Source organism: Buteo buteo, chromosome 10 (genome assembly GCF_964188355.1).
Source record: "Buteo buteo chromosome 10, bButBut1.hap1.1, whole genome shotgun sequence".
NCBI classification, from domain to species: Eukaryota; Metazoa; Chordata; class Aves; order Accipitriformes; family Accipitridae; genus Buteo; species Buteo buteo.
The window spans coordinates 43,629,087-43,653,062 of NC_134180.1; the positions used below are offsets into that span (position 1 = coordinate 43,629,087).

Here is a 23,976-nt window from a genome sequence, read left to right on the forward strand (position 1 = left end):
TCTCTGTGTACGTACTTACAGAATCTGTACTCCAGTGCAAAAAACTGCTGCAGCCATTCATGCCAAACCAGTGGCACAAAGTGGACATCTTGTAGTACAATCCCCAAGGCAGAGTATAGATGGGAGAATATTAAATTGCTTTATAATTGTGTCTTTCTGATGACTGCTTTTGTGCTCTAATAGAGGGCATTTTATCTTGTTTCGTTTTGGTTTGGTTTTGCAGGCTGGCACAGTCATTTCCACAGCCCCTTGAAACAAAGCCATTGCTGAGCCAACGGGAATCTGCGCCGGTGGGGAACCTGCCACAGCGCACCGACAGGCGCCCGCTGAGCGAAACGTTCGCCGACAGCTGGAATGACAGCTCACACTACGATAACACAGGGTTCGTTGCGGAGGAGAGCACGGTGGAGAATCCTAGTGCTAACCCCCTCCTGAGCACGAAATCTAGAAGCACATCTGCACATGGACGCAGGCCGTTGATCAGACAAGACAGGATAGTTGGCATTCCCCTGGAGCTGGAGCAGCCGACGCTCAGAAACACACACGAATCTGAAGTGCCTCCTCCCAATCCTTGGCAAAATTGGACCAGAACCCCTAGTCCTTTTGAAGACAGGACAGCTTTTCCTTCCAAACTGGAAAGCACCCCCACCACCAGCCCTTTGCCTGAGCGGAAAGATCATGTCAAAGAGTCTCCTGAAATGACTAGCACTTTCACCCCAGGAATAGCATGGGAATATCATGATTCAAATGCTAACAGAAGTCTCACAAACGTCTTTTCCCATATCCACTGTCGCCCAGATCCTTCCAAAAGCGTTATTTCGATCAGCAAGAGTACAGAGCGGCTTTCTCCGATGATGAGGGATTTAAAAACTAACAAATTTAAGAAGTCACAAAGTATCGATGAGATAGACATTGGTACATACAAAGTGTATAATATACCCTTAGAAAACTATGCATCTGGTAATGATACTGTAGGAACCCACGAGAGGGTGGACAAGCTCCTGGGCCCAGAGCACGGCATGCTGAGCATGTCCCGCAGCCAGTCGGTCCCCATGCTGGACGACGAGCTGCTGACCTACGGCAGCGTCAAGGTGCAGCCGCAGCAGAAGTCATCCGTCACGAAGAAAGTCTACCAGTTCGACCAAAGCTTCAACCCACAGGGAGCAGTGGAGGTCACAGCGGAGAAGAGGCTACCGCCGCCTTTCCAGCTCAACCCCGAGTACATTCCCCAGCAGAGTAAAAACCTGCCCCAGGATCTGGTCAGCCCGAGGGCTTACCGCGGCTACCCCCCCGTGGAGCACATGTTCTCCTTCTCCCAGCCGTCGGTGAACGACGAGGCGGTCGGTGCCCCCTTTGCGAGCCAGGGGTCTCGGACGGGGTTCCTGAGGAGAGCGGATTCGTTGGCCAGTTCCACCGAGATGTCCATGTTCAGGAGAGTCAGTGAGCCCCACGAGCTGCCCCCGAGTGACAGGTATGGCAGGCCTCCGTACCGAGGAGCTGTGGAGCGCCAGAGCAGCATCTCGGTCTCTGAGTCTCAGTTCCTCAAGAGGAACGGCAGGTACGAAGACGAGCATCCTTCCTACCAAGAAGTGAAAGCCCAGACTGGAAGCTTTCCAGTTAAAAACCTTACACAAAGGAGGCCGTTGTCTGCAAGAAGCTACAGTACAGAGAGTTACGGCACATCCCAAACCAGGCCGGTTTCAGCGAGGCCTACAATGGCAGCTCTGCTGGAAAAGATACCGTCAGACTATAACTTGGGTAACTATGGCGACAAGCCTTCCGATAACAGTGATATAAAGACAAGGCCTACCCCTGTGAAGGGAAATGAGAGCTGTGCTAAAATGCCCGCTGACTGGAGACAACAGCTACTTAGACATATAGAAGCTAGAAGGTTAGACAGGGTATGTTTGGCATTTCTCTGCAATTAATGCCTTTAGTTGTGTGTTTCGGTATGTCAAACTATTTGCACGTACAGTGGTAACCACCAGAATTCCCAGTAATGAAATTCCTGCATTGGTGTCAGAGGAACCCACCCGCAAAGGGGTCTGGGGGGGGCTCAAAAGCAGCTGGGGTGAGGGGTTCCCGGGTAAATGAGAGTGATAAAGAGTCTCTGCACGAATAACGCACCACGGTGCACTTCACTAATGTAGTAACTGCTGCAGCACTGTCTGAAATAATAAAAAACATAAAAATCTCTCTTATCAACAGATGTGAACGTGCTGCTGAAGTCCACCACTTCAGTAATGATTTGAGAGCATTAAAAGATGCTGGATACATCTTTGCAGTAAAAGGCAACAAAGAAAAACATCACAGATAAAAAGTAAAATAATGTATTTTAGCTTTCATATCACTGTTAGTGGAGAGGATTTAAAGGTATCTTTTAACTCGGAAAAATATCACTGAATATACACTGCCACTGTTTTTTAACAAGGAATATGATTATTACTCCTTTTAGCTGTAGGAAGTTATGCTTACTTGCCTTCTATACAAAACAGTACAAGTACCATAGTGCATGATTTCAATCATGATCTTGACTAATGACCTACTTCATGAATCGAATTTACTTCATAATCTGAAGTGGTTGTGAAAAATTACTGTCATGAAATGCATCAGTTAGTTTCAAAATGTGTCCATATACCTATTTTACGCTAGATACTCGTGAGTTTGGTGTTAATATATACAGTACCTTCCAGTTGCTCGGATGTGACGCATATTAAAATATCATTAAGGATCAAATGGGTAAACTTTAAAATCTGGCTTGAAGGCTGAAGCTTTTTCCTTACTTCAGCTATTTTCCTTGTGTTGTGTTAAACTGATTGGAAAATACCTAATACCTAGGCAAAATAGTGCACCCCAAGTAGAGACGGTTCTGGTGGAAATAAACACTTCCCAGATGTTGCTTGTTTAAGAAATATCTTTACACTTAGTTTACAATGTACATTTGCTTAAGAAATACTTAAACTCATGGAAAGCTGACACTGGTGATTTTATCTAGTTAAGTTGAGTTCATAGTAATCCCTGCAGGTGCCAGCGAGCTAGTTTCGAGTTGTTTGCAACTCACCGTAAGCAAAGCTCTAAGGAGCTGGGCTGTCCGGGGGGGATTTTGCTGATGAGAACGCCTGGGCACTGCAGCGCAGCAGCTGCGCCAGAAGACGCTGCCTGTCTGCCCACGGCCGGTGAGGTGCCGGTCGGTGCAGGACCTGCGTACCTGCTGTGCTGGGCCCAGCCAAAGCTTGTCCCTTGTGGGCAGCTGCTAGCCAGGGAGCGGTCACAAAGCTCATAAGATGGTGCAGAGCCTTCTTCTGTAGGGTTTTTCCTCTGCCTTTGGTGCTCTTTTACGCTAGGTACACATTTTCTGGCCCGTCCGTGGTTGCGCAGACGTACCAAAATTTGGCCATATTTGCAAAATAAAGACTTGTACCATGTTATAGACTGCAATTTTCAAACTACAGATAACAACATATTTCATCTGCTGTCAGCGTTGAAGTCTTTTATGGTATCCATTTTATGTATAACTAGCAATGTATTTGCTTCCGTGTGACCCAGTGCATGCATCAAGAAGCTATTTATTTCTTGGTACTGTTTGTTTGCTTAAACTAAAACTTTGTGAAATTAACCATATATGTGTGATACTTAATTCAATGAGCATGTGTGTTCATATCCTGTCACGTGGTTGTTTCCTCTACTCAGACCGCTGCTTACAAACACAACACAGTTAGCCTTGGCATGCTGCACTCTGGAGGTTTTTCAGCAATGCATGCCGGCAGAAGCATGACTTTAAACTTGCAGACTAAATCTAAATTTGAAAACCAAATGCTTCAAGAGCTACCTCTACCGAAAGTAAGTATGGGATAGCCAGCGTATACCAGCATTACAAAATAAATTAATAATACTCCTTGCTTTTTCCTGGTTTAGCTTTTGCCTATTATTCATGCTTATACGATACACAATCCAAAAAGCAAAGATGATAGAAATACAGTTTTCCTACTCAATAATCTTGCTTTTTGGATTAAGTAGCTCACATGGCTGTCATTACTGCTTTCTGCTCTCGTGTTACAGACTGATGTGATCATTTTCTCAATGACTTAATCTGTGCGCAGAAATGGAGAATGTGTTTTGGTTTGTGACTGATCTTAGAAAAATTAATGTAGAAATGTTTGATATGCATTTAAATAGGCTCCAAGAGACAGGGACTTTAATATTGGAACATTAATTGGGTATGCTGTAATAGTTGATGAGTTTTGAGTACATGCCTACCACACCTAAACTAATTTTAAACTTTTGTTGAGTGATGCCTGTAGAAAGAAAATAATTTTCTCAGTTTTTACTCTTTATTTTACAGCTATTAACGATATATTGTTGATAAGTACATACATACAAAATTATATACAAACAAATGTTTGATGGGAAAAGCACATATGACAAGCCAGGGAGGGACATTGCTGAAGTATTTTCAGAGTATCAGAGAGAATATGCTGAGACCTTACTCTGCATCACGTATGGCCACACCGGAGTCACAGCAGCAGCCAGTTGCAGATACTTGAAAGCGGTCGCACTGGTGGGATTGTGTGTAATGACAGGGGGCTACTGCAGTGCTAGAAGTGACGAGCATCGTTAAGTGTCTTACCGCATTAGCATCGGTAGCTGTTGGTACAAATTAGCAACATCTCTGTGAGTAATTAAAGGGTAACAGAGCACAGATCCAGGCGCTGAAATGTGATCATCTGCACTGTTAATTGCTGGACTGGCCTCAGGCATGGTTTGGCCCAGGCCAGCTGGCACCCTCCTGGGCAATCCCTGGCCAGGGCTCCAGAGTCAGCACTGGCCAGAAATTCCCAAAGGAGGGTTCCAATGACCGATTTAAGAGTTTAGATCCAAGCCTGTTTAGAAGAATAAGATAATTTAATGGCAGCAACATGACCAGATTGTGCTGGTTGGCCGGAGGACAGGTCTTAGCACTGCTTAGCTTACAAATACAGGCATATGCATCGTACACTGGATTTCCAAGCAAAGCTGTGATAGGTTAACAGTGCACACGCGCACACACACAGGTCATTGTCAGGTTTCTCCTGCTGTAACTTACTTTCCATACGCTGTTAACTTCATTTACACCCCCCATTCAGCTGTCCCTGGATTTAAACGAGTCCTAATGTTAGTGTGTGCTTCTCTGTTGTTCAGCTGATGACATCTAGGTCGAATCTTAAACGTAGATGTGTGTGTGTTTGGACACAGACAGCTTTCCAGTGTTGGTCATACTGTTTTTTTCTTTCAAAGAATTTGTTTGTCTACTTGGGTATGTACTAATTCTTGTTACAAGTCCTTGAAAGAAGTCCATTTGACATCAGCTCCAAATAATGGTACTATTTTTCTACACACCTTTAGGAATAAGGTATTATATATCACTTTAAGAATTTTAGGCTGTAGATAATATGGATACTAATACGTCAATGTCTGAGGAAATTCGTGAAACTGTTTAGAATGACACGTTTTGGGGTGTGGTCTTATGTGAATTATTCTGCTTTATATTTCACCAGCATTTCATTGCTACATACCCATATAAAATGTGATGCTGAACTGCATGAAGGGGGTGTATTTTCTTACTGTACTGTTTGGAAAGCAGTGAGAAATTATTGTTGAACAAATAATATGAATGTTTAGTATTGTTTAATTTTATTCCTTCACATGTTCTAAGAGTTTGCATTTCTTAATGAATCCAGGCCACAGCAGCTTAATATTGACCTCTTCTACCTCTTCTTTCTTGTGGCCTAGATTCAAGAGAGTAATGAGTGAGGTCTAATTGTCCAGTGGAAGATCAGGAAATCAAGTATAGCAATTACTTATTTTGAGAAAGTTTATTACAACGATTCTATTCCGTGTATAAAATGTTTGAACTGTTGCTTTTCATTTTACCTAGACTTAATAGATACGTAGGTTGTTTGCAGTCTGTCCGAGCTCTGTAAATGAATGGTATTGCAAGTAGACAAATTCATTTTACTGCAGAAAATGAAAAGAAAAACCTGTTATTGCAGAATTTTCCTGTTTACTGAGAAAGCACCCTCTATATTTTTTCTTTTTCCATTTTGAGTGCGAACTCACCTCTGCAGAATAGTCACTTGCTTATAAAAATGGCACAGCATTGTCTGCAGAGACAAAAGGAACACTTTTCAGAAGAATGCTTTCAATTTTTGGCATCCATCTCGCAGTTCTTTTAAAAGTTTATGTTTTGGTGCACTTCATTCTCAGAAGCGTGCAGTACTGCCTCCCTTTAGGAACAGTCAGCATATTCACATGTATCACATAGGAGGAAAAACAGAAGTTCCCTTAGGAAGCTGCCTCGCTAATCCCCTCTGTCTCCGCATGGTGAGGCCACCTAGCATGTTTTATAAAGTCATCTCGCAGGGAGGTGAGCAGATTTCCAGCACAGCCTTGGGCACCTCGGTCTGTGGGTGACTCTGGAAGGGGTGACTCACATCACAAAGGTGATGGCCTTTCTTTTTCATTGTTTTTTACTACTCCTCAGAGCAGAAAGTTTTGCAATTGTACTTTTTCATTTTAGAAGCTGTTTACTGCCTTGGTCTTAGATGATGTACCCCCCCGTTTGGATGAGGGTTACGTGGGGACATGCAGCAAACAGGGCAGAATGGCCGATTCCTGGGTTTACGCAGGCACAAGGAGCCCTACCTGGGCCCCGGCTGGGCCCCAAATTCTGATCTGCGGACAAACAGGGCTCGGCACGTCCTGGGCTGGGGAGCCTCGGGCAGGGGCTAACCCCTGGCAGCCTTTTCAGGCAGGCTGCTCACAGTCCTGGACCCCTGTCCGGACACAAAGCTTCACCTGCGTGTGAGGGCCTTCGAGCCATATCATCGGGTTCGTGCATGTCCATACGCCAGTGTACAGCTCTGGGCCCAAATTTGCCAACGTTCAGGAGTCGTGTGCTGTCTGAGAGAGCAGCAGCGCTGCTGCGTGAGGCACTGGGACCAGTGTCTGTTGAGCTGTGAGGGGTAACCTATGGAAAAAGTCCTGAGGTTGGTCTCATTTTTCCATTTTTCCTCTGTGTAAAGAAAGCTCCACAGGGAGGTCTTGTAGTTTCAACAGGGGAAATGTTTTTCTGGTGGTTTTTAATACAAGGAAAATCACATCTTTCCTGATTTTTCCGGAAGACTTCTTGAACTATGAGAGCATTACAATGAAAGTTTTCTTTGATTTTAAATAATTAGGATTGAATTTTTTTACTTAACCTCTGAGGAGTACGATTTAAATTGCAATTTACTTCTGTTTACTTTTAAAGGATTTTTAAGCTTGCATAAACAAAAGTTCTTAATTGACCAGTTACCAGCTTTAATATTTCAAAGCAACAGTTTCATTTATTCTTCAGTCATCTAAAGAAGTGTTTCATGATTTTTTTAAATATCTAAGCTGAAGAAGAAACTGCTTGAATGACAGAGGGGAAGAATGGACTTTTTCTTTTCTTTGCGGATTACCATTAATCAGAACTGAATAAGCAGTTAACTGAATAAGCACTACATAATGCTAAGTGCTGTCAGTGGTAGTACAATGTTAGCATTTTGGAAAGTCTGACACAAAAAGCCATACCCACGTTAGCAAAACTTCCAGCTATGGTAAAGAAATACAGAAACAGATAACAGAAAATCAGGATGGGACAGAAAAAGTACACGTCCTCAAAAGTACTGAAAACAGGAGTAAAATAACCACGGGGGAAGTGACAAAGAAGAAACAGGTATAGAAGGAGAGAAAAGTGAAAAATAATAACAAAAGTATCAAGCTCATTTAGGAAACTTTAAATGTGTGTTATGTCCATTCATATTCAGGAAAGCATTTAATTGCTGGTTAATATTGTACATATGATAGCCTGTTAACTTAGAGCAAAACCAGCCACAGCTGAGGGAGAGGTCTGTGAGAAGCACACCACACACAGTGATGCACAGAGCATAGCGTGAGGCAAGAGTAGTCACAGGGACAGTATTGCCATTAAGGAGTATTTTCTGAAGAAAATATAAGCATATAATTTATCTTGGTGGCAAATACTTAATGGAAAAGTTTTTGATGCTTGAATGACCAGTAAGAAAGTTTTAACTCAAACGATTAATGACAGACTGCATGTTTAAATATGGAACTTTGCCAAAATTTGTTTCTCCAAAAAGAATGAGTTACGTTAAATTAATTTTCTCTTTTCTCTCATCATTCATTATTCTCATTATTTCTCTTATGTATCTTTCAAGATCTGCTGCTTGCAGAGAGTCCCACAGCAATATGATTACACATTAATGAAATACCATAGAAATTTAAAAGGATTTCCATTTTAGCAATAGTGTGTTGCACTTTAACTGGGTTGATTACTGAAATAAATATGAAGAGAGGATTTTCTGTCATGGTGTGACAGTGACTAAAGGCTGCCCTACCATTTCTGCAACAGACCCCGTCGCAGCAGAGCAGCATTCTGGACAACGGGCAGGAGGAGATGTCTGTGAGCAGCCAGTGGAACCCCTACCCGCTGGGGCGGCGGGACGTGCCGCCGGACACCGTCACAAAGAAGGTAAGCAGCACGAGCAAAGCTGCTGACATAGCTGTGGTTGTCGTCTTTTCCCAGCGAATCACTGGAAGGAGGAGAACAGGTTAATGAGGACAGGTTTGGGAAACACATGTTTTTGTTTCAAAGCTTAAAGCAATAATCATTATGAACTAAGGATGGTGTTTTCATGCCTGCTACCCGTTGTTTATTTATGCAGATGCTAGTAGTTACATCTATAGCGTGTGAATTGGGCACAGTGGGCTTGGCAGGTGTATTCCTGCATGTATCAGCCAGCCATCAGCTCCCTCTTAACCTGAAAAGTCTTCATTCACATGTTTTACTTCAATTACATTCTTCAGTTCACCACAAAAAATAAATGTGCTGAGGTGGAGGCCAGCCCAGTGTCTGGACAGTCACAGGCATTTTGGCAGAGACATCCTAGGCACGCTTCGTTTGCTGATAAACTCGCTAGAAAGTGAGTACTAATTTCTAGTACCTTGTGGCGGTAGATATTAAATTCCAGTGCTTGGACCTGGCCTGTTTCTATGAAAACACTGGCGGCTCTCTCCCGGCCCCAGCTTGGCTCTGCTCATCGACTGAGAAACTGCCACTTTTATATGCTCTAATCATAAAGCTGGAGAGTAGAGGATCTTGACGGACTAAACTGTGTTTGCAATCAGCTTCAGAAGGTGGAGCCACACATTTAAGCAGTGATAATTACATTGATTGTTATCTATATGGAGATCAGTCCTGCTCGTTCCTGAAGTAAAGTCTTATGCATGAATAGAACCGGCGTGAAAGTCATAACATGCACACTAATAACTTCTGTAGCGTAATTAACTGTCAGCTCTGATGAGGCAAATATCTCCCTACCGGCTTCACATCTTTTTATCCAAGACAGTTTCAGAAGCAATAGCCCTTGCCTTCATACAAAAGTGGTGACAAGAGATACACATGTAGAAGAGGATTGCTTGAAGATGGGAAATGAAAACCACTGCACCCAGAGCAGCCCAGAGACTCCTTCCCAGGCACAGGAGGGTGAAGAGGAGGGTGCCCTGACATTGTTTCATGGAGTTGGCTCTGACAGCCAAGATATTCGAAGGCTTTCTTTATGCTCTGATATGCAAGAAACTAGGATAAGATATTTAAGAGGAGTCACTGCTTATCTTCACTGGCATATTGGGATAGAACCTGCGTTTATCCATTCACACAATCTAACACAGTCTATGTCTTGCATTTGTGCATCATCAGTGTTGCTGTAATAAGAAACTACAGATTCTGTTTTGTTCTGAATATTTCAGTATCTCGCTGCTCAGATGTGGTAAGTACAAATGTTGCATAACCGTACTGAAATCTGCTCAACTCAGTGGAGCAATCCATTGTTACATCCGTTGTCAGCTACTTTAATTATACTGTAAATATTGGACACTGAGCTGAAAATAATTAACTTCTGTGGTGGATGTTAAATAAAGTAAAGAATACAAATGAAATTGGGGAAGCAGTCTGCATAATAGAGATTTTTTTCTGCTGAATAAATAATTCACATTTCCAAGAAAGGCAGCTTATCCACCTCCAGCAAGAGGCACAGCATGAATACACAAGAAGTAGTGATATGATCTCCTCAAAGTCTATTAACAGGACTGAGAAAAAGAATTCTGAAAATTGTTTACCCACCATCCTCAGGAGGTGGTTTGCAATGTACTGTTACAACAATGCTAATCTCTTCTCTGTTGAAAGTGACCTCGAGTGTCTTGGTTTCCCAGCATCTGGGGATTAAAATACAGCAATTATTTGAAGTCTGACTCAGAAAATCTGCTATAGAATTGAAGTTCAACATAACAAACAATTAAACTATGTAAATATAAATTGTAGTGTACGCTTTGTTTTTCCACTAACATAACAGTACTAGTGTGAATGGGCTCCTGCAGAGCAGAGCCTTTACATGGTAGAGCTGTACCTGGGAGATCACTGGAAGAAGGGTCAGGACTTGTTCTTCCAAGGGGAAGAGCATGTACTATAGATGGATGGACTGTGTACTCAGGCTGATGTAGTACATATATAGACATGATAATGTGTGTTCCTAAATTATCCACACATAGAGGGCTACTATACATGTAGTGATGGCTATTTATGTATGTTAGGTAGGGTGGGAATACTACACACTAATCCCGACATAACTGGGGGGGGGTGGTGGTGGTGGTGAGTGGTTGTGTCCTTTTTGCTGTTCAGAATATAGATTAAATGCCAGTTTTATTTCAAGTTTGATCATTTATGTGATCATCCCATAATTTATGGGCTATTTCTCTTATGGAAAAGCTGGATATTTTAATCTTCAAACTGAATAATCCACTGATTTGTTAAAAGACTACAGTATTTATTCTTCCTGGAAGATTACTACTTGTATCATGTCAACAAGACAGAAGTCAGCTACATGCCTGATCAAAAAAGTTGTATTCTGAGTTCGCTGCTCCTCTGTAAAAAGGGAAGGGGTAGACGTGTGGCGGGCAATCACCAAAAGGGAACTTGGAAATCACTCGTTATGGAAAAGAGAGGTTGAAGACTGAGAGTGAAGATGGAAAATGAACAGACATCAAGCTGGCCAACCTGGGCGCAGGGTGACAACCCTCTAAGAGGATGAGCTACACAGGTTTGGGGATGCGTAGGACTGTGTTAGTTGGCCTCTTCTGCTGCAGGATTGTAGCAGCCCACAGGAAGGCTGAAGCCATGCAAACTCTTGGAGATCCCTGCGTGGGCTATAATGGTCTGGGTGGATGTGCAGGAGCATATGCTATGGAACTGGAGCAAGGCAGCTGCCTCAAAACTGGGACATACAAAAGTGTCTGAGTCACCGTTTCTCTCCCTTTCTGACTTAGGAGTATTTCTGTTAGTCACAAATGAGAGGCTGGAGGCTCTTTCTCTTTCATTTCCAGCATCTGCTGTTCAATACAGAGGTCTTTTAACCTGATAAATAGGATTTGAGGTTTTTCAGTGAAGAAGCACAATTTTTTCTGTATTTGAAATAGACATCTGCCTCTGAGGCAGACAATACACCCGCTGTGGACTGCTGTGGTGGATATGGGATTATATCTGGGGCAAACAGCAGAATTTATGAGATTCTGCTTTTTGGGGATCCTCTTGTGTTGGGTATGACGCAACATGAAGTACAAAATCGTGCAGCACCCGGTCACCTGCTCACCTTGCATCTCCACGGTGCAGGGTGACGGATTCAGCAATCCGCTGCGGGCATGGTTTGTTGCCGCTAGGGAGTTAACGAATAGCTAAGAAATCTGTCTTAAGCATTTTCCTTCCCTTCTGATTTTGGTTGAATTGAAGATCTCTCTGACCTGTAAAGTGGGATGTTCGCAGTCCAGACTGACTTCACCAGGCTATTCTTGGAGTAAGTTTGTCAATGTCTATTAAGCACTTTCATGTACACAGGTGAGCTGTGTTTTTAAGAAGAGTTTGGGGATTGACGATTTGGGCACAAGGAGTAAGAGATTTCTCTGTCATTACTCACGTTGAGACTATCCCTCCTGTACTAAATTGAAGAACTGTTAGACATGTATTCTACCTAGTCCCTTTCTTCAAATGCTGTCAGCAAAAAAGTAAGACAGAGCAGATCAGTTTTGCTTGGAGTCACTGCATGTCTTGCTGGGATTCTGTGTCAGTGACAAGCGTAGCTCCAACTGCATCTGTATTAATGATGTGTTCTGCAGACAAATCTTGGAAATCCAATAAGATGTATTTTTGCTATGGCAACCAGCAATTAATTCCAATGCCCTGACTGCTATAACTTCTGAGGCTGGATGATTGGGCAATGGGTAAGAAATGTTTTGATCTTTCGCTGTATTAAATTTAATCTTGTCTAAAATACAGTCTCACAATTGGGGACTCTTCCACCCAGGGTCATAAAGGTTCAGTAGTACTGGGGATTAGATCTTCATGACGAGACATGATTGTGTCTTTGGCTGGTGTAAACTTCATGTGAAACATCATTTAAGTAGGTCTGTTTTGTCCATAGAGACTTGCAGACATTGAGACATGCAATCTTAATGCTCTTTCACATTCAGGCTGTTCAAATAATAGTGCTGGTTGATGGGTGCATATAATCTGAAAATTCTCAGTAGCAATGGTGTAATATTTCAAGGAGGTAATAGTATTTGACTATACAACGGAGCATGAATTTTGCTCATTCCCTTATGGCTAAGTTGCATGTGATTATTTGGTAAGAATCAACATCTGAATCCTATAAACTTGAAAAGTATAAAATTGTCTCAACTCAATTTATATTGTGAAGATTTGCATCAAATATTTATGAAATTCATGTGCCTAAAAAGAGACTGTATATCAAAGAGTAAGTAAGCATGCAACTTTACCATGTCAGGAACAGCATACAGAGAGCAAACCTCACCTGATAGATCACAGCTGCAAACGTGAAAGGCAATGGGGATGGAGGGGGTAGAAGCATGATAGCCGTCATCCATTTTTTTCTGAAAATATCAAAAGGCCAAGTCAATGTAAACACAGTATTTCACTTATATTTACAAAATATTACAGCTTCAAATCAGTAGATATTATCATAGAAATTTGATAATTAGTTACATTTTGTAAAAGCCACATCTGTTCCTAGGACAAGGCATAGAATTTAATTGATTATGCTTTCCATACACAGTGCACAATAGTGGCCATTATCTGTATTTGTGTTATAAATCTTATTCCACTCTATCCTCAGGAAAAAAAACATTCCAGTATCTTCAGAGTGTGCTGTGATGAATAATCCGCCCTACTTCAATTTATTAAATGTTTTCAGTTCACAAAACATTCTGAGCAGAAGCATGTATCATGACATGAGGAAAAAAAATATTTTCTGTTTATAAAACATACTGTATATGGCTAATTTCCCTTAAACCTCCTAGGGTCACTAAATGCAATGGGCATATCCTTGCTGCTTTTAATCACGTTTTTTCCCGACTGTGGTCAAAAGGCAAACCTCTGATATGATTTAAGAGGTTTGCTTTTACTTGACTCTGTAAGTTGTAATAATTGCTTCTTTTCAGCTTCCTGAATTTCTGGCCTAACGGGTTACGTTACCCACAGGCAGGTAGCCATATCCAGACTCTAATGGGATCACAAAGCCTACAGCATCGGAGCCGCGAGCAGCAGTATGAAGGAAACATGAACAAAGTCACCATTCAGCAGTTTCAGCCACCACTGCCTATTCAGATTCCCTCTTCGCAGAGCTCTCGAGCCCCTCAGACAGGACGGTGTTTAATCCAAACCAAGGGTCAGAGAAGTACGGATGCCTATCAGGAGCAGGTGAGAAAGCATGTCTATAGAATAACACTGTGACAAAAACGTTCATTTTTTTTCTGCCCTGTATACAGCTGGAAAAGGGAGCCTAGGGCAATAACAGAGGGCAGCTGAGCCAGGCAGCACAGGGGAGGCACGGCTGAGCTGGAGGCGGGCGAGCAGGTCTGTCCTCTTCCCCAGCACCAGGGACTGACAGCGGTTTTTTCTTGGACTGACCAAGCAACACAATTTGGCACTGAAGTTCCTGAACAGAGCTGACATCACGGGGTCATACCGAATTAATTTGCAAATTCCCCAGTAACCCGGTTCAGTGCTAACAGTGCAGCATATTTGGCAAGACACTGATCTTCTCAGGTTTTTATGGGCTGCTCCGGTTTAGCCCTACGAAAGGCCAGCTGTAGCTCCAGTGCCTCCAGTCTAATGAAATGGGTGCTGATGAGTTTCTTCATTAAGTGGTCCTATCCCCATTATATTTGGCCTTAATGACTGCAATAACTGTTTGAGGCACCTGACTTGCAGAATAAGGTTCAGAATCATTAGTAAACCTTTCTCTTGTGTAAAGTGTTGGTCAATCCACACAAGCAGCTGCCTATATTAAGTCCTTGAGTATTGCATTGAGATTCAGAAGCAATTGCTTGTGTGGCTGGACTACATGCTCTGACTGGCTCCATGAGTAGTCATTAAGCTACACTGAGGTCATTTTTTTTTTATATTCAATTACCCAATGCCATTTAGAGTCATCCTGACTAAAAGATAAGATTCAGCACTATTTCCTGGAGTGAGGCACTTGGAAAAGTCGTCGGTGCTCAGCGCAGGCTGACGCTGACAATGGTCTGAAGATCTCTGAGCTTCAGAGTACTTCTTCCTTGGGTTTGTCCCAAGCACAGCACCTGGGGATGCTGCATGTGTGACACCTTCTGGCAAAATAAAAGCGCACAAGATGAAGCTTCACTGACAGATTTATCCCAATGTTTAAGTGAAAAATTTGGCCAATGTGAACTGCTCTTTCACAAGTCTAAAGGTGTTTTTTTTCCTCCCTGAAAATAAAACTTTAAAATATATGCCGAAATACATACTGCACTGTGAATATTATGGTGTCATTGCAGCATGCTAAAATCATGAAAATACTTTCAGTTTATAACAGTATTCTACTGACTTTTACTGTATTGTGCAGTACAGCTTTTGAGAGGGTCAACTCGTCTCGTTAATGGTGAAATGGGATATATGCGAAGAAGATGCCATTGTTTAGATAGGCTTTAATGTTGGCATTGACTTATCTTGCCCTTTCTTTTTAACCTAGTTTTGTGTGAGGATAGAGAAGAATCCTGGCCTTGGTTTTAGTATCAGTGGTGGAATAAGTGGACAAGGAAATCCATTCAAACCTTCTGATAAGGTAAGTTACAAATTTCTCTCTAAATGGTCCTTATTTTAGAGTCCCATATAGTGGAGACATAGATAGCATCAGTGAAATTTTTAAGCACTTCTGTTGTGATAATTGAAAGAATTTTTCCCTTTGGCTTGTTTTTGTTAGGGGAGTGTTGTTCGCTTTTTTTTTTCTCGTTAACGAAGACGAGAGAATCAAAACAGAAATCACATGGGTGTCTGCCTTATATTCCACTTATAAGATAATTTTTAAGATTGTTTTCTGGAGAACTATCTCTCTCACTTTTTTCTTTTAAGAGTCAATATAGGTCCTGATTAAACTTTAACTAAAGTCATTAGAGGGAATACTAAACCAGTAACAGCATCACTAGGTAGCTGAAAAGCCAGGGTTTATAGCAGCTGTATCAAATAAAATCAGCCTGGCCTGCAGACTGGTCTGGAGAACATTGGTGCCTTACAAATGCCATGGCAAGCAGTCTTCTGTTCCATACTGCGAATTAAAAATGTCACCATTATGGTACATGATGGTCAGGGAGACTCAGTATTCATTCTGAGAATTACACATTTAAGAGGTTGATAAATCTCTTTACAGTAAAAGGAAGCCTAGTCAAAATACAACAGCTGGCTATTATCAACAAACACAGGGCTTTAGGATTAGGAAATGGACTCTTAGACCTGTGAATTTATCTGTTCTGTGCAGCAAAACTGACTGGAGTTTGTTGAAAAACAAGTACTATGGGTACCTCTCTGTTAAACATACTCTTATAGTTTACATTCTTTGATAATACTGGATTCAGTTTTAAGAGGCAGTCATAACTTCCATAAATATTGACAATGTTTGGCAAATGATGAAATTAAAACTGTCTTTTCATCTCTTCTCAAAAATTTGAGATCTGCATGCAAATTAAAAAAGTAATTTCCCCACCACTCTGAATTACAACAGAAAGCTAATTGGAAATGTAAAATACGCTTGGAAATACCAATCTAACAATCTTAATTCCTTTCAATCTTCTCATTGATAATCCCTGTTTTGAACTTCAAGAAAAGGTCCATTTAATGTACAAAACTATCAGGCATTTTAACAACGATCCCTTAAAACTTACTTATTTTTGGTGTCCTTTGAGATTGCACACTAGGATTGCAGTTTATAACATCATGGTCTTTTTTCCCACAGTTTCATGTGTGATGTTAGAATTAAACTATACTTCCACTGTTTTATCACTTGCGTGAAATTACTAAAGAAGAGTCAATACCCCACTATGAATGTGTCTGTACCAGTAATACCTGCAGTGCAATAACAGCTGTAGATAGACTTAATTTTACCAATAACAGAAATGCAAAATTGTGTGCTAAGGGAGCGATAGGGTGGTTAAACTGAAGGAATTAATAGTTAAAAGTTTTTTTTTATGTGGTATTACTCTGAAGCAATGCTTCCCACACTGTTAAATCAGATTTATCATGTTTTAAATATCACAGAAGCGATTAAAAGGGTGATGCTGTCTCTCGTCATACATACCAGACGTTTGTGATGGTTTTAAGTCACACATATGGTACTATTCTGTCTATAAGATGAAATTAGTGGGGATGGCAGTGAGCAATCTTCTGCATAGTGATATACCTCTGCCCTGACACACTGCTGGTACTGTGATGAAAGGACAGGAAAAGCAGTAAAATGCACAGGAGCGATCAGTCATTTCGAATGGCAGACTTGTGTCACAAGTTAATGGCACATGGATGACATACAAGCTGCCCATCGCTCTGCTCCCGAGCAGCTCAAGTTTTTATAGGGTTGACAGAAATACTGGACAGTACCTTGCTCCAGAAGGCTATAAAATCCCTTAAGGGCGCACATGATTTGCATGATGATACCAAGCAGGAAATTTCTCTGGTGTCTCTGGAAGCAATGTGCATGGCTGAAATTTAGCCTATGCTCAGTTCTAAAGTCTGCTTAAAGGTATTTACCCTTGGCAGCAGGGTAAGCACAGCAGAGAAAGTGAGACCGAGGGTACAGAAGTACAGGGCTGCGTGAGTGGTATGGGAAATATTTCAAATGTGTTCATCATCTAGGAAGTCAATCTTTGATTTGGGGTTTTATTAATATATTTTACTGAAATTCTGAATACAAATCTAAAAATATCCTTTATTACTTAATAATTTTTCCCCTTTCAAAGTCATTCACTCCTCAGACACTGGATTAAGTGACAGTCCTACAGACCTTTGTGCTGAATATCTCAAGGGCTGAATATCAAGGCTGCTTTTTAGAAATTTTTTTAAACTTTTTTTCTTCCTAGAGGAAGTAAACAAAGATTACTGTATAGATTATGGTACGCATTATTCTAATAAATTAATGCTTGCTCCATTTTAATTATCCTCCTGATAACCCTGTTACTCTTGCCCTATTCATGTTGGACATTATTTTGTGATGTGGAATCTTAGTTTCAAATGACCCACAATTATGTTTCTATCAGGCAGTAGCTAGCTGAAGGGCACGGAGAGCTGCTACAAACCCATACTAGTGTTTGATTACAAACAGATTAAAAAAAGACTTTAGTGTTTAGACTGTTCCAGAGTATATAAAGCCCCCAGCCACCAGTTAGGCAGACACCTGTATTTTGGGAACTAGTTCTTGGTGATAGCATCCTAACCTCTGTTACTTCTGACTTATAGGGTATCTTTGTTACTAGGGTTCAGCCTGACGGACCAGCATCCAGCCTGCTCCAGCCTGGCGATAAGATCCTCCAGGTATGGATGGATTTAACTGCTTTGTAACTGAACTGAGTCTTTGCATCTCTGAAGTACAATGATACTGTGTTCAGGACAAGTTAACTGTTAGTTTTGTTGTTATGGTACTTTAATATCGTTCTATAACAAAGTGTTACTCGCAGTACTTTTGAAAGCTGGTCTCAGAAGGAAGGAATAAAAAGCCATTTGAAGACAAACTGAGGATGTGAAAAAGAGGCACTGGGGTGTGCTGTCCAACAGCCCCTCTGCCGCAAGCGGGGAGCTGAATTAAACCCAGGGAGCACACTGAGAGCAGAGGGACCATAGCACAGCAAGGAGCCGGGCTGTCTTTCATTTGGCCTGGCAAATGAAAATAAAAATAATCCTTACATCATATCCAGCTTTTCCACACTAACAGCACAAGAAGGTGCAGGGAGAAAGGAGCTTTACGGACAGTTTCACAAGCATAAGTATATGACAAAGCAAGACATGTTTATAACTGTCACCTTTGCAGCTGATGTGACACTGGTGTAAGGAGCTATCTATCTAGTCACATTTTTTGACAGAATGGTAACTGGCAATATTTATGCCTCTCTTTTGCTGCCTCATCATTTTTGAATGCACTCGCATGAAAAACAGCCACTACTGGATCCGCTACTGGATTGTGGAAGCATCTGCATAATTTACAGAGAAATCTTAGCTTTTTGTTTTCTTTTTTGTTAATGCAACAAATGTTTTCTGTATTCCAGTGAACTTTTTACATAGAAAGACAGGCTGTTCCTGGACATACCTTTCAAAAATTGCTCATTCACAGAAAACAATGGCTGTCCCTGTAGAGAAGGGGTTTCTACCATATCCTGCAAGGTTGTTTCTCTTTTTTTTGTTAAGCCTGGAAAACGTGTTACCACTGGCAGCAAATAGTATTACTTTTGAGAGAGACATTTGCGTCGTCTGAAAGGCTTATAAGAGTTTTTAAAACCATTCACACTGATCAAGGGTAAGAGGTTAACTGTGTTTTAATCGGTTATATGAAGGAAGTCAGCAAACCAAGGATGTTTCAGATGTCTTCGGTAGCCTCCCTCGCTCCTCCGTTCCCCCTTGCCCCTCCTACCCAGCACAGGCACTGCAGTAGTTACCAGCTCTGAAGTCCACGATAGGCAACTCAGGTTTAATTGCTAGTGTGTTCAGAAAACAGTGAAATAAAGAAAATAGTGAAGCTAAATGAAGTACAAAATTAGCTAGAGAACCTTAGAATAATCAAGGTGCTATATTGAAAGCTGAGCTTAGTAACAGAAATAAAAATAGTTAGGAATAAAATATGTTAAAAAGTAACAGCAAAATAAGGTGAGAAGGTTGCCTGCGGGGGCAAGCAGTGGGCATATGCTGTGGGAGTAGTGTTAATGGAGTCGTGCGAGGGCTGTAGTGGTCTGGGCAGGGAGAGGTCTGCTGCGTGTGTGTACCTAGAATGTCTTCATCAAAGATGTACACTTTTGACCTGCATTTATTTTATAGCTATTGTTATTTCAAATGATTCCTCCTGATGGGCACAGGCCGTCAGGAGCTGGGATTTCTCATGTTTCAGCATGTATAGGAGCATTTATATATATTTATATAATCACATTTAAGGTACTGCTGCATTTTTTTTGGGGGGTAGCAAATTTCACTCTCCTGATTTATTCATCACTTACATTGATGAAGTTTGTTTGACTTTGCACTCTCAGTCATTCTCGTAGGGTTGTGGATCAGTCTCTGCGGAGTTTCTCATTTGTCACTGTCAGTACATCATTTCAAATTCTCTGGCAAGAACATTTTCCTTTTATTTGCAATTACTTCTACCCGTGCATAATACCTATTACCAGGTGTTGATTTATATTGTGGCAAGTAAAAGGGCGGTCATTAATCTCATGAAGGAATTAACAGAGAAAAAACATAACTGTGATGAAGGATATTTTACTTCTCAAATATAAGCAGTGCCTTTAGCTAAAAGTATCCAGCTCCCTAGGCAGTAAGAACTTGAAATTATTAATTCTCATTGGCAACACTTGACTTCCACCCCCATTTTCCACTGTTACCATCACCTGTTTGCAGTTATGTCGTGAGACGATCCCCTGCCAGAGACAAGGGCTTTGTAACACCAGTTACTGTGTAGGAGGAGGTTCCTCTTCACCCGTCATCTCTCCTCTTTGGCATCTGTAGCTATCTGCACTGCTTGGCATCTTCCACACGTGTGCTGGTTGTGACACCAGCTTCTGCGGGGACTCCGAGGGAGGAAGCATCTTCCTGTGCCTCCTCAGTCTTAGCCCACTCTGTCCTCACGCTGTCTGCCCCGTGATCTGCTTTTAGTATCATCTAAATCTTCGTGCTGCAGACTCTCCCTCCTGTCACGTCTGTCTGACGCTTTTCCCCCCAGCGTTACTGGCTGTGTCGCTGTGACTGGAGCACCTCCATGGCTGTGCACCTTTTGTGCTCCCATGCGGGGAATCCAGTTTACTCAAGATGGTGCACAGGAAGATATTATCAGCCCAAGGCTCCAAGGGAAAATTTTTTAAACATTTACATGGAAGAATTTGCGTAGCAGGATGTTTTCAGGAGAAGCAGTAATGTTTCTGTTGTGCATTTATGTATCTCCCCAAGCAGTTTTCGTAAAAGTGGGAGGGAAGATTTAAAAATTAAAAGGCTTGACATTCCCTGGGTGGACTTACCCAGCTCCCAGAGAAACTGTCATTCTTAAACATGGTTTTGCCTGATGCCTGTTTTTGACAGAAAAGAGAGTGTGTGTGTGTGTGTTCGTCTTCTGCAGTGAACAAATTCTGGTCCTTACAAGTCCAGAAGCCCACGGCCCTGCTGCGATCCTGCAGGGAGCAAAATTATTGTCTTTCCTTTCTGTCATAAGCTCTTCAGTTATTTATTTGATAAGAATGATTTTTCTGTTATAAAATTAGCAGCAGTTTTAGTAGATGACTTCTAAGGAGGAACGCAGTTGTACGGCACTGCTAAGTCTGTCAGCAAGGAGAGAGCAGCTCTGTCAGCCATGTCATACAATTTTGCCACTGTATGTTTAAGGCTGCCCTTCAGTTCTAAGAAACCTTGTTTTGGTGGCTCCACGATTCAGCTAAAACCCATTCTTTCTGTCTAATAGTTAGAACTAAATAGTAACTCAATGTGTAAATATATAGGTGAATTTCATAGCATATTTTGCGGGGAATGTGAGACCACAGCAGGAATGAGAGAAGTAGAGTCTGATTATCATTTATTTATATGTTAAATAACAAATCCCTCTGGGTGTGGCCTGCTTAGGTATTTTTGGATGTGCATCTCCTACAGCCCTCTTCCACTGAGAAACTTTTCCTGTAGAAAAGAGGTTTCTCTGCTAGCTAGAGCTGAACTTGCACAACGTTTTCCTGTGCCCTTCACTGCGCAGCTTGAAAATGAGAAGGGGAGTGGGCAGAGCTGGCCTGCTCTCAGGTTTGTTTGCAGGTTCTTTTTTTTTTTTCTGAATGAGCAGTACAGATCCCAGTAAGCTGTGTGGTGAATAATCTGATACTTCTTCAGTTTCCCTCTGAATTGCATCCGAGTTCAAGCTGACCTCATACTGAATGCCAAATGGCTGCCTAATTTTGGCACATAAGTGAATGACTTTTTGAAACTTTTCCTGCCTGAAATTTGCATTCCTGTTTCTCAGTGCAAATGTATTTTACTGTATTAAGCTAAACAGTACTACATGAATACAAGTGAGCTACTTTTCACTATTGCTTGCATGCAGCTTTTTCTGCATGAGCCTGTTGGCGTTCCTGTGCAGTTGTCAGCACTAAAGCTCGCAGCAGCTGATACCTTTGAACAGAAGCCTTTAAGTGCCAAGAAAGCACCAGCGTGCTCATGGGCTCCCTGTTTCAGTAGAGAGGTGTGCGCAGTACTTCTTTGAGTTCTCATTCTGGGCTGGGCATCCTTTAATACAGCGAGAGAGCATGGGGCATCCTTTCTGCAAGCCCCTGCTCCGGGGGGGAGGATCTTCTGCGAGGAGACGACCAGCAGCAGGCCCGGGTGAGCTGGGGCAACCCGAGCACCCTGGGGGGCTCTGGCAGCCCCTTTGGGCTGCTTGTCCAATACCTCGGCCATGCTGACCGCTGGTAAGGAGCGGCTCTTGAAGGCTGTCTTCCATATTTAATGTGGCGTAGTATGGTTTTGTTGTGGCCGAGAAGATACTCATGTATAACAGTCTGGATATGTGCAAGAGATGCCTGGTAGTTCTTCTCTGGGGCTGTCATTTCACAGCAGCGGTACTTCATTAACCAAAGCGTGAAGGCTTCACTAACCTATTTTTAAATGTTAGTTAAAAAATATATATATATATATATACACATGTATATGTATTTTGTTGAAGTGCAGCGTGTTTATAGAATTGCCGTGAGCTAGAGAGACCAGATTTTGCCACGGACAGCCCTGCAGCCGGCCCCTCGATTCCCTTCCCAGCCCCGGCAGCCTCTGTGACGACTGCCTAGCACCGGTCCCAGCTGTACACCCGCGCCTTCCCGGACGTGGTCAGGAATGGGCTCCACGGGTAAAGGACAGTGGAGGTTTCTGCTTTGGGGAGGGAAGGGGGAGCTTTGAACCAGCCGAGCGCCCACCTGGCTGTGTGCAAGCCCTGGAGCAGGGCCGCGGGAGTCCGAGGCCCGAGCTGGCACCTAGGGAGCAGTCCTGAGGGGTTTGTGGATGGCTAGAGAGGGCAGGGCTCTGAGCGAGCGTTACCTTTGTTCAGTCCCTGGTCACCCTCACGGGCTGGCTTCATTCTGTGGAATGGTGGATCTTCTGCTTTGGCTTATTGATCACACTCAGGAAACTCTTAGAAATTATGTTTAAAATGTGACTATTTTTAATAGCGTTGTAACAGACAAGTTATAGAAAGATTTCATTAGCACGAAAGCAGAACGGTGTATTCAGTAATTTTTTCCCCTCTTTGTATCTGCAGTATGTCTGCATCTGATCAGAGTCGGAGCCTCCTTTGTAGTCAGCCATGCATTCTGGCAGCATTAACTTCCTTTGAGCTTCACAGCAGGTGAAACTCTTACATCCCAGAGTTACTGTTTTGTCAGAAAATATGCAGAATATCATAGAGTCACAGAATAACTGAAGTTGGAAAGCAGACCCAGAGGTCATCTAGTCCAGCCCCTGCTTGAAGCAGGGGAGTGCAGTATCTGTCCAACGGAGGAAGAGAAATGTGTTCTCTCAGTGGTACAGTCAAACTCCTGTTTGCGGGAAATCATTATATGACTACTATTTACCTTAGCCTTGGTTTTAATTTTCATATATCCCTTTGCTCCCCCAAAATGAAGACACTAAAGAGAATCTCATTTGGTTTCTCTTCTTCTTGTTTTTGTGTTACAGGCAAATGGACACAGTTTTGTACATATGGAACATGAGAAAGCTGTATTACTACTGAAGAGTTTCCAGAATACAGTAGACCTAGTTATTCAACGTGAGCTTACTGTCTAAATATTTTTTTATAAATAGTAAATATGTCTAGCCAGATCTAATGTTCAAACAGATTTATACATAGGAAACAAATTTTTGCCAATTGCTGGACCAATGGCAAACAGTAGTGCCAAATGTATAATACTATATGTTAGTACCAATCATCTTGAAAAAAAATATATTAACTATATAAATATATTGTTCATGTGGCTATGTATTAGTTTTAATTGTCAGCCTCTGGCTGTGCATTGGTGCGTTTTTTTAATCAAGTTACTTCTTAAAGTCAATTTCATATGATTTCAAAACACAGAAGCACATACAAATTCTTTAGGAATTCTGCTGTCCATCAGAAACACTGCCTCAAAGTTGTATATGCCTTTATAAAGATAAAATATATTAACCTGTACTTCCCATGAAATATTTCTATCATGTCACATACAAAAATATAGAGAAAAAATATTTTCATAAACACCTCAAAGAAAGTATATATTAAATTAGATTTAATAATGTTCATTTATTTTCAATGCAAAGATATTATATGCCTTATGAAAATACCTGTACAT

At 41.8% G+C, this 23,976-nt stretch overlaps 1 protein-coding gene across 2 annotated transcripts in view; it reads left to right on the forward strand.

The window, feature by feature from the left end:
* Positions 1 to 23,753, forward strand: part of LRRC7 (leucine rich repeat containing 7) — a 176,054-nt gene extending 152,301 nt beyond the window's left edge. For both annotated transcript variants that reach the window (XM_075037363.1, XM_075037364.1), the window contains exons 19-25: positions 224 to 1,901; positions 3,691 to 3,840; positions 8,435 to 8,554; positions 13,628 to 13,846; positions 15,141 to 15,233; positions 17,891 to 17,965; positions 23,327 to 23,753. In XM_075037363.1, the coding sequence (XP_074893464.1) occupies positions 224 to 1,901; positions 3,691 to 3,840; positions 8,435 to 8,554; positions 13,628 to 13,846; positions 15,141 to 15,233; positions 17,891 to 17,965; positions 23,327 to 23,434 (2,443 nt within the window). In that variant the 3' untranslated portion in view covers positions 23,435 to 23,753. The remainder of the gene's footprint in view (positions 1 to 223; positions 1,902 to 3,690; positions 3,841 to 8,434; positions 8,555 to 13,627; positions 13,847 to 15,140; positions 15,234 to 17,890; positions 17,966 to 23,326) is intronic.
* The last annotated feature ends 223 nt before the right edge of the window (positions 23,754 to 23,976 follow it).